Below are 11338 nucleotides of genomic sequence, written 5' to 3'. Positions count from 1 at the left end.
TTACGTTCTTGCGTGATTCCTGACACCAGGCAGTGTGGCAGTGCTATATTACATTATCTTTCATTATAGCCACATGTATATACTATTTTGAAGATCATAAAACCGGTTATGGCGTTACTGTTTTTTTTTTTTTCACGTTTCAATAAAATGCTATTACAACAACCAATATGTTAATTAACATGGTCTTGCAATCAAGTTATATTTCTGAAATTTGAAGATTGATTGGTTCGACGAGTGAATTTTTGAGTCGAAAACTGCTTCCACTCGATTAGCGAACGAATTGTTCGATTCTACTCGTGAATAATCGTTCAGATAAGCTCATGAAAGGGTTCAGCATGCTCTTTAAAAAGCACCGACCAGATTCGAAGGAATATTCGTTAACGAGTTGGCATCTGTTGTGCTCATATGAACATGATATCTGCTTTTCACTGATATTTTAGATATGAAGTTGTTCAAAAACAAGATCTTGTTAATGTAATGGGTTTTTAGTTCCACTGCATTTTATTATATAAACCAAGCATGTGGTTAGTGGTTTGCAAAATCTATATAGAGATATCAAGTCGAGTTTTGAGAGCTTGGCACATTATCTTTTATTTCTGTCTTACATTAGATAAATATCAGTAACAATGCCATTTCCCACTGGTTTCTGTGTTATCAATGGGAAAAGGAAATGCAGAATTTAAGCTTGCTCAGCTAATAATAACAAACTGCATTAAGCAGAAAACTGAATGTTTAGTAAACTATCTTCATTTTTAAAAAGCTGTTGAATCCCACGCTGTTTGGCATTACTTGTCTGACATTTTTTTGTAGACAAAACCCTTACAAAAGTTTAATATTTTAGCTGGTGACATAAAATGGTTCATCCATCAAATACAAGTACAACTTGAATATAGTTCTTTCAGTAAACATTATCAGAGCTGACGCATAAAAATCAAGACGTTTGTTACTTTTAGCAATTAATTTGTTGTCAGTTGAAAACTGAGTACAGTGAATAAAATCAGGTTAATTTGATAAATTGGCAAACTACAGAAAAATGCATACTGCCCTATGTGAAAAAAGTGCATTACATCAAGTCTCAGTTGTAAAGCAATGATTCCTTCAATTTCATGTTTATCTAGCTTAACCCTCTAGCTCTTTTTCTACCTACATAAAAATTATCATTTCAGTAGCATATCTTCACCAACAATTGAATCACTTCAACATTTTCATATCAGAATGTGTTCAAAATGGAAATATCAACGAACAAAAAGCCCATATGATTTTAACTCGTTTTGAAGAGGTTGTAACATTTAAATATACATCACACAAAAAGATATACATTAAACACAATATTTTTTTAATTGGTACATAAGTCTTGAAATATGATCTTTAATGCAGATAATGATGACTGAAATATGCCAAAAATAGAAAAAGGTCTTAAACAGCAACTAAAAGAAATATTCCAGGTTAAAGAAAACAGTGGCATACGGTTGATTACGACATAAAAACATTTAAAATGGCCTTTTAAAAAGACATTCGACAATAATATACTTACAGGTAAAGCCGAGCAGGTCCAATCAATACATGTTTCTATTGAATATCATGTTTTGCTCAGAAATACATAGTATGGAAGTGCAAAAAGGTTGCAAACAGCAATTTACATTTAACTGTAAATGTAAAAAAACACAAAAAAACACGTTATACATTGTGATTTTGCTTGCTTGACTAAGAGGCTTCCACTGTAAGTGCATTAATGTAAATGCACTCTTTTTTTTAAAGAGGTTAGGTTGCTTAAGTTCATATCAATGCATGTAAACTGTAACGTTGCTTGGGAGAAATAGATAAGATAGATATAGATAAAAAGTTCTTAAAAATATCATTTCAGTAGGGTCGACCATGAGCAAACCCCTCTCTCCCTGTCCTATATAGAGTTGAAAAACCCTACATATAAAGTTTTTTTCTGCATTGTCAGCATTGTGTAATTTGCATTTCAGATATCAGCAGTCATTTCTGCTTCATTCAAGTATACTTTGTGTGTCAGTGATCTTATGTTGCTCTCCGTTATGGCAAAAAGAAATTGATCCTTTGAGGAATGGATTTGCAGCCCTGTGCAGAGAAGAGTTTCTCCTCCTTAGGAACGTACAGCATGGCTTTAGCCACTTCATCAAGAGTCCCCTCATCCGGCTGAAGGCCACGAGCTGCATATGCATCACGTGCACACAGTTTCACATGCCGGTACTCCAGTGGCAAGAATGGTACAAAGAAGTCAATCAGATGGCCTGACATCAACTCACTCTGCGCAAAACCTCCTGCAAAGGTAAAGTAATTTAGCAACAGGAATCATACAATTTTTTCATGAAAATCACAGACTTGTATAAATGAATTTAAATACGCAACATCTATGAGATATTTGTCAGATGTTTAGCAATTAGATTTATTAGTTCTGTTATGATGTCCTTGACTGCAGGTACCTTCTGCTTCCATGGCTTCAGCGCGCAGAAGATGTTCCAAGTCTTCCATGCCGATATCTTCCCTATTCTGTCCCGAGTGCCAGAAATCAAGTGCCACCTCATTGATGGCACCACCACCGATATTGCTAAAGCATGATATTAAGGAAACAGACATTAGTTTTTAGTGTTTTAATTGGATCATAGCAACAAATGACATTTTTCAGATTCTGCATCTGTAAAGAACACACCAACCTTAGGAACAGAAATATGGCTCTTCTATAGCTGACACCATCCACATTATCATAGTGGTCCATGTAGGGCTTTATGGCATCAATGAGTCCTGGATGAAGCTTTTCTGCCTCATCAAAGATAAAGAGAGTCTGTGGGCATCGCAGAACCATGTCCCGAATGGCTTCTCTTAGCTGGCCCTGGTCACAAACACACCCACACAAATACAAACACTGATTGTAAGGTTCAGGATTCACTAAAACGTACGTGAATATTTCAGAATTTGGACCGCAATCAATTGAATCAGGTTTTCTATGTTAAGGGTGAATTGCATAATCATACAATCGTACCACAGCGTCTACATCTAATGGCAATGATCCAATAAATGTTCCCCAGAATCCCAAAAAAGTGATTGCATTGGATGCCTGCCTATGTGAAATGCATTGCATTTAGTTTTTTCATGTTCAATATATCCAAGAAGATGAATTATAGTACAAATAGCAAATATTTATACTATTGTGAAACATTATAATATAACCAAATACTACTCATTTGTTGGTAAAAGGTAAACTAAATCAACAAACGACTGCTGAATCAGATCAAATGACCTGGGCAGTTGTGTGGATGTCAAATATTGAAACTTTGCTCACCTTGTACACGTCCACCAATCTCGCGTGAGGGAAGTGGAATGGGGCAATGAACAAACGCACACATTCACTCTTTATACCATCCCGGTACAGGTTGTCTGCGACTATCCGGGCCACAAAGTTCTTTCCTGTACCAGACCAGCCGTGAAAGGACAGAGTCAGTGGTTTGTTGGACTCAGGGTTTTTGATGAATCCCTGAATGGCTTTCAGAACCACAGACTGGACCAGGTGCTGCCCATGAAGCTTCACCAGTAGATCTTTTTCCAATCCTGAAATATGCATTAATAAGAGAAATTCATTTCAATAAATGTTCAGACATTTTCCAAGATTTTTGTTTAAACTTCCTGATATTTCTAGGATTTCCACAATTGTAAGAACCTGAATATTTGTATAAAATAATGCACGCATGGCTCTACCTGTGATGTTATTTGTAATCCTACAGTCTCCTGAATCACAGCACTGACCCAGGCTGCAGTACCATGCAGTCAGCATGCCACTATAGTACTGGGGAAACCCTGACCAAATGTCCCCAGTAGGCACTGAGAAGAGAGGTGTGTTACATAAGCCTGCAGTGAGTTAAATTACAATCATTACAAATTCTGCCATTCTTTAAAACTTAAAATGCATTTCATTATTTTTATTATCCTTATCTATTTAATATACTCATACATTATATTTACATAATCAATACATTATTCTGTTTAGTATTGGAAGAAAATTTCATACGCATTCATAAAAATAATTAGCATAAAAAATAACGCATTACACGTTGGTTATTCATTATATCTTAAATTTTATATATGCTTTGTATATTTATATTATAAACATTTTACCATAGCATATATGGAAATATACCTTTATTATATATATCTATATTATGTCTTTACCTTGTTGGGTCGCATCATCCTGATGTGGTTGACAGTCCCCTTCCCAAATATTGCAATAGATGTAATTGAAATAATAGGTAGAAACATTTGAAATGCTGTCGAATTGAAAAAAATCCGCATCAGCCGAAATAGCCAGGAATGAGAGCAAGATTACGAGTGAAAACATCGGTGCCGACGGAAATATAGCTCTCGCAAAGACTGTAACATTGAGCTATTAGATGTAACTGTAGTGTCCACTCATATATACATCCGAGCCTCATTGACTGCAGGCCGCATCTGCGCTCAATGCTCAGAAGGCAGAACTGAAACGCAACGTCACAATCTTCATTGGAATAGTAGAACTGAACGGGGTACAATATGGGCGGGGCTTGTAAGAAAGGTTTCTGCAATTCATTTTATCAAACCAGTGGCTATTATAAACTAAAGCTACGAAAATTATTTAAATATTTGAAGATGTGATACAAATAAATGTCTCTTTATATATTCCGTCATTGAGGCTTAACCTCGTGCTAGCAGACCTTGTCACGTGGCAACAGCTCATTTTCTCTGCGCTGAGCAGACTGGACCAATGAGTAATTTGAGAACGTGATGAGGTTTGGGCCAATTATGCTGGAGATTGCTGGGGCTAATTTGCATATCAGGTATAGCCGCTTCTGTGGAACCGATGCTAGCGACAAATCTTTAAAAATCAGACAAATAACTGATAAAATGCTCAGTCCAATAAAAGCTGCTATTCCAAATACTGGGAACTTGACATTATGAAAACGTCACATTCAGACATTATAAATTAAATGCGTGGAAATGAGACATGCATCAAATGTCGATTATAAACCAACAAGTCCTGTCACGACATTACTTAGTTTTGAGTTGAAAGATGTATAAGGAGTTAACTTCCATAGCTTTAGCTTAAGTCAGGACTCAACATACCAAGTCAAATTGCATGCTGCCAAATGCATGAGTTCCATTTAATTGATCAACATTAATAGAATGAAAAACCAGACCATGTATACAATCATTTTATAAACACGAGACAGACCTTTGATTTTGCCACTTTATTGAAGTAATGACACTTTACAAACTTTGTATAGTCACAATAGATGTAGAGAACAGATTTGAAATGTCACTTCAAAAAACAAAACAGGTACAAGAACTGAAGCCCTGGAACACGGTTCAGGAGAGTCAGATGCAGGCAACTCCATTCTGCAAGAAACAAGGAGATTTTAGAAGAGCACAAATGCAAATATCAAGGTTAAAGTAGAGTCAGTCAACCTCAGATATAAGGAACAAGGATATAATCAGCAGATTCATTTGGCAGAATCATGTCATCACAGGTTGCAGGAAACACTGAAAGAAAACATGCCATAGTCATACCTTATTCCACCATGATGGTTTCAGAGCCATCCTAGATGATCTTGAGCTCCCTAAAGAGAGACCACCATTGGTTATTTGGACACAGCCAACATGTTGCCCAAACCAGCACCTGGGTTTCAGTCAAAAACTGTCCACATTGTGTGTTCAGGTCAGACATTTGAGGCATCACAAAAACCCAACTATGAAAGATATTGGGAATGTCTGCAAAAAACCAACCTTTAAAAGGGGCACACCACATGCTCCCATGGCACGAAGGAGTGGTCACCACCATACCTGTCAATGATTAGATGCCCATTAGAACAGAAGACATCCATGAGGATCAGAATTTTAACAAATGACCAGATCAGCCAGAGCTAATATGCATCCTCCATGGCAAAGTCAGTGGATATCAGATTCATCACAATGGTCAGAGCTACAGATTCACAAAAGTACATAGAATACTTACGGTGACTTAGCACATCATGCTGGTCATCAGGCCTAAAAGACACAAAACAGTTTAACAAACCATTCTACTTTAAAGAGTTAAATGCACAACTACAGGGTCTTAAATCAGAATGTTTTAACGTATCCTCAAAAAGATCAGAGACCTGATTCAAACTCATCAGTTTGAGACCACTATGGTACCAGTAACAGATCACTTTAACTAGACTTACCCTGAAGAACATTTAGACTGCTGCTGATTCTCCCATAGACAGTCATGCTAGCTCCCCTGTAGAAGTCATGCTGCAAAGAGAAACGCGTGTAAGACAAAGCAACTACTAACACACAGAAATAGAAAACCAGTGATGCATCAGCTAGGAGCGAAAGACTATGCTTTGAGTTCTTCATTGATTTTCTGCTGAACTATGCAGTCATCATTTGCATCACAGAAAATCAAGTATTAATAATTTGAAATTACCGTGCTCAGCTGATGGCATCCTCATCTCTCTTGTGCAAACATCTTAAACAACCTGTAATAAAGTGCCGTTAGTACAGAACAAAGACAAAGGGGATGAGATCTTAAACAAGCACCGTTTCAGTACACTGATGTCTTTCAGTCTAATTCAGAGAGATTCCCATTGTTTTATAAAACCATCATCATGAACGGTGGATGACTGCAGCTTAGGGGGCACTTTAGAAGTACTTTAAAATGTTTACCTTTTAATTCAACTGCACTGCACATGTTTCTATGAATAAAAAAAAAAAAAAAAAAAAGCCATGTTAAGAGATCACACACACACGCAACATCCACGATAATTAAACTGTGCTTCAGATAAGATATCTTGGTGGTTGCAATTTCATCAGCGTAAACTCAAGAGTAGCAAATAGGGTCATCATATACACACATTAAAAGCACAGAATATATAAAACGAGATATACCTTTGACACAGCTTTCCAGATTCACAACCCATTCCTGAAAGCATACTAAAAAAAAAAAAAAAGTTAAAAAAAAAAAGCCAACAACTGTAGTTTAAAGTTAAACCCTTAGAATGCCTCAGAAAATGGGTTCTCAGAAATCACTCCTGTCCACTACTCTTATTTCTTTTTTATTTCATCATAAGCAAAGTATTAAATAAATTTATCCGTGTGGGAAAAACTAAGAAAAACCCACCTTGGACACACTGCTGCTCCAGATCCCTGCAAAAACAGCAACAAAAAACTAATTACATGGTGAAACGTTAACTTAATCGCAATTAAAAACTTCTCAATGCTTCAGTGCAAAAAAGTTATCAGAAACCACTCCTGTCCACTACTCTTATACATTTTTAGTCATCACAAGCAAATCAAACATCCACAATAGATTTAATACAAGACTTGAGGCGTACATACCAGCAGTCTCTCGCGTTTATCAGTCCTCAGGATACTGGATCTGGAGATATAGGAGGAAAAAACACCTTAAAGGCTTTGAACGTAACAGACATTAAGACTGCACGCAGAGCACAGTTATGCATGTCAGAGATGTTGGTCCTCATCAAATATTTTCAGATGTCCCTACCAACATCATGTATCATCACGCATGCGCACAGGGAGGTAATGACTCGCTACAAAGCACGTGGAAGAAAGTGGAATTAAGCGTCAAATATTAGCTTTCTTTGCTGAAGTACTAACGTTACTAAAGTCTATTTAAAACTTACCTGAAGCATATTTGAAGAGATATTGTAATTAAACCAAGTATTTTAACGCTCAATCGAGGCCTGTAACATGTGGACCGCACTTCGAATGAGCAACTCCGAATTTAATTTAAAAAAACATAAAACTCAACTTCTTATTCCAGTTACACCACAAACATCGACATTATGGAACAATGCCCCACATTACATTACTGCGATAAAACGTACCAATGTATTACCTGCTCTGTCCTTGAAGCGCCGCAGAAGAATGAGACCGAACGAACGCGTCGCTTTGCTTTTTATACTGTTTCAGCGCAATGGTTTCTGGGAAATTCCTCTGCTTATATTAGTGCACTTTAATGACGCCAGGTGGTGCTGTGGTGCCTTTTGCGTTCAGTGATACTAGCACGTTTACCCAGTAGCCCCTCAGCAGTGAGGACCATCTCCGTTTATTTATTAATGCTGCATTCACGTGCTATCGGAATTATCGTAAATACGAGCTTCCTAGTCGGAAATTGGACATGAACGGCCTTTAGAGAGGCCTTATATGGTCAATTTCCAACTAGGAAACTCGATCATTCCGATAGCACGTGCATGCAGCATTAAATAGCCTAATAATGTGATATGAGTGCTAAATGGCTTGTTCATATTCCGTTTAATGCATCTAGTAAAGTCACAGATAGGCTAGTATCATATTACATGTGCACAATATGGCTGGGTACCTAAAAGTTATTGCAAACGGTATTTATTTTATAGACAGTTAATGTGAAATAACTCTGAAATTGGTATACCTTGTATATATCACTTCAAGGTTTCCCACACATTTTCCAGTAATTCATCATTTCTGAATAAGAATTTTAAACACTAATTACTAGATAAAGCAGAACATAACTAGACAAATATAGGCCTACACCTAAACTGTGACTTTAGAAGTTAATTAATTCCCATTACTTTGGAAATCAAAATGCAACAAATCCCTGTAGTTTAAATGAAGTGAACAACAGCATCATTTAACTCTGGATGTCTGGAACAAGAAATGCATTCAACCTTCTCACACAAACTGGTCTCACTGAGATTTAATATTATATTTTGATACATGGAAATCTGGTACAATCAACTGTTGTCAGGCAAAGAAAAAATAGTTTGGGATTGCTTCTGAAAAGCAATACTAGGCGAAAGTAAACTTTACTTCATAAGGCCTCCAATTCACTACAGAATATGAAGAGCAAGTGGCTTTCTTTAAGCTATAGCAGTAATAATGTTTTGCCAGTTTTGCTCTAATTGCATCTCAGAAAAGAAAAGGATAATACAATTTCATTTTGCTTGTTGATAATGTTACACAATGTATAGCCGTCATTCCAGGAGAAAAGACTGACCTGAGTGACTCCATGCATCTACAGACTTTTTACCTTCAAGAAGAGAATCAAATCTTTCTGATGCATGACTATATAAAACGTATATTTATTTGGATTAAAACGTGACATTTCACAGAAAGAGAGATTGCAGGGCAATTTGTGATAACGTTGCTTGACCTCAGCGGGATAAGCACAGTTTTGTCAAATGGTTTTATTGTGCACGTTATGATTTCCTACTGGACAGTCCAACTTTATACGAAGTTGATAAATTATGTGGACACTCAAGCAGCATTCTATACAAAAAAAACAGCCTCCCCGAGGCTCTAGAGCATATCAAATCATTAAAAAAAACACACAAACAAAACAGAATTGGAATGGATTACAACCATGGCAAAGTTGTCTCAAATTTCAGCCCCGTAATGCAAGTGGTACATTTTCTTATTGTGGCTTTTGTAGCATGAAAGGCTGATGATGGAATGGAACATAAAGGGAATGGCTGCCGTCAAGTACGTATAATCAAACAGTTACTATTGCCCTAGAGAAAGAAGATAAAAAGAAAGAAGAATATATCATATCTTATATATATATATAAATAGCTGTAGCTAGCAGTATGTGAACCAAGTTCTCATTTTCTTTACTTTGTGGTTCCACCGTTAAGGCTTTTCGAACATTAAGATACAGCCTTCAATCCTCAGTCCGCTGCTTCCCTGAGATACAGAACGCTGTAGTTTTCAGTTTGTTCGATAAAAATACCTCAACCCCTCTGGAGTGGGAGAAAGAGAGAGAGAGACGTCCGCTGGGATTGTTCTTCTTTTGCCGAGACAAGAGCGCTTGTTTGATTTGTGATGCTAAAGGGCTTCTGATCACGTCTTCTGTGTGTTTGTGGTTTTTTCTCTTCCTCAAAGGGTGATAGAGAGGTGGAAGTGTTGAACTAGTGAGCAGGGAGTTTTTTTATTTTTTTATTTGTATAGATTAAGTTTGTGTTTTCTTCTTATCATTTGTTCAAACTTTGAAAATGCAAAGCTGTAAGGGTTCATTCGTCTGTCATTCCAAGGCTGAATAAGAAAAGTGGTTTGCAAGAGAGTTCTGTTTTCTAGACTCTGTGGTTTTGGAAACGGCCTCAGTGCTGATGTGATGCTAGGCGCTTCAGAAGAGGCTTGTCATAGACCCAGCATTCACCGTCCTCATGAAACAGCTGCAGGGAAACAAACAAATCACTCTTCAAATAAACATTGTTCTGAAAGGAAGACCGATCATTTAATCAGATTCATGTGAATCTCTCAATCAAGATGATCAGTCAAAGTGTTTTACATTAAATTAATGTAAGCTCTGATATCTTCAGAGAACATTTCAGCAAAATAGTTCCTGCTAAAAAGAAGACCCTTCCTTTAAAGTCCTTCAGATATAATATATTTTCATGTATTTACACCCATTTATTCTGTGAGAAACATATTATATATTATCTTAAATAATATATAATTATGACATTTCAAAAGGTTTCTCATTTTTAATAATTAAAAAAAGATTTCAATACCACACAATTTTAAATATTGTTCTGATATCCTAGTCACAAAAATCTCTTTTAAAAGCTTTTACTGACATTGTAAGACAGCCCAAATTAATTACAATATAAAATATTTTGTAATATATAAATTCATAACTGTAAATGAGGCCAACATCCTCATAGTTTGAATAGAGCTCAGTAGTATGATTCAAGAGGTGAACTGAATGTTCATTTATGAAATATTTTGGCTAATATACTTATGCTTGAACACATTTTATAATGTTTAAATCCACTGCCCAGATTTTGCCCCAAAATCAGCTTAGAAAATGTGAAAAGAGTCAATAGATTCCATGCAGTTAAGTCAGGATGGGCCTGCCAAAGGATAAATAATGGTATATGCTTTTATAGTAAATACAGTTCTGTCTGATTGATGAATTCAACAGGAGTTGATTGGTTTGTGTAAAAGCTGAAATATGTTTAGTGAAAATCAATTTGAAAAACTGTCAGGCACTTTAAACATCCAGCTATGTGCATCATGGGTAACATTCAGTTTAAGAACATGCTGCTTTTAAGCAACAGGAACTAATTAAGGACCATTTATCAGAGTCATATTTCGATCTCATTATTTCTCACGGCACATTTCCCCTCCACATGTGCGTGTACATAAGCACACTCACTCTCGTCTCCCATTGCATTTCCTTCTCCTTCCTTTCTCTGGCCTCCGCCCTCTGTTTCTCCTCCAGCCTGTGTTTGGCGTCTGTCGCAGCATCAATGTCCTTCAGTTTCAGGTTCACGGTCACGTCCTTCCACAAACTGACAGCAGACAG

The 11338-nt window shown here is 36.6% G+C and overlaps 3 protein-coding genes across 10 annotated transcripts in view; all 3 read right to left on the bottom strand.

Moving 5' to 3' along the window:
* Positions 1 to 11338, bottom strand: part of LOC306848081 (retinal Mueller cells isomerohydrolase) — a 219813-nt gene that overhangs the window by 164719 nt on the left and 43756 nt on the right. The gene's annotated exons all lie outside the window — the stretch shown is intronic.
* LOC306848084 (torsin-1A-like) lies at positions 570 to 5101 on the bottom strand. Of its 2 annotated transcripts, none has more exons than XM_079382421.1 (6): positions 4192 to 5101; positions 3721 to 3843; positions 3308 to 3573; positions 2682 to 2857; positions 2451 to 2575; positions 570 to 2288 (listed from the first exon to the last, which is right to left on the bottom strand). In XM_079382421.1, the coding sequence occupies exons 1-6, from the start codon at positions 4355 to 4357 to the stop codon at positions 2041 to 2043; spliced, it is 1104 nt and encodes a 367-aa protein (XP_079238547.1). In that variant the 5' UTR covers positions 4358 to 5101; the 3' UTR covers positions 570 to 2040. The 2 variants fall into 2 exon arrangements, with proteins under 2 accessions (XP_079238547.1, XP_079238546.1); XM_079382420.1 differs by having other exon boundaries at positions 3721 to 3870; positions 4192 to 4495.
* Positions 8703 to 11338, bottom strand: part of LOC306848079 (oxysterol-binding protein-related protein 9-like) — a 32001-nt gene continuing 29365 nt past the window's right edge. For all 7 annotated transcript variants that reach the window (XM_079382409.1, XM_079382410.1, XM_079382415.1 and 4 more), the window contains 2 exons: positions 11189 to 11324; positions 8703 to 10202 (listed from right to left, as the gene is read on the bottom strand). In XM_079382409.1, coding sequence (XP_079238535.1) covers positions 10128 to 10202; positions 11189 to 11324 — 211 coding nt within the window. In that variant the 3' untranslated portion in view covers positions 8703 to 10127. The remainder of the gene's footprint in view (positions 10203 to 11188; positions 11325 to 11338) is intronic.

Source organism: Barbus barbus (assembly GCF_936440315.1).
Source record: "Barbus barbus genome assembly, chromosome: 28".
In the NCBI taxonomy this organism is placed as follows: domain Eukaryota; kingdom Metazoa; phylum Chordata; class Actinopteri; order Cypriniformes; family Cyprinidae; genus Barbus; species Barbus barbus.
Note: the sequence above shows the minus strand (reverse complement) of the source record. Positions and strands in the feature narration are given on the sequence as shown.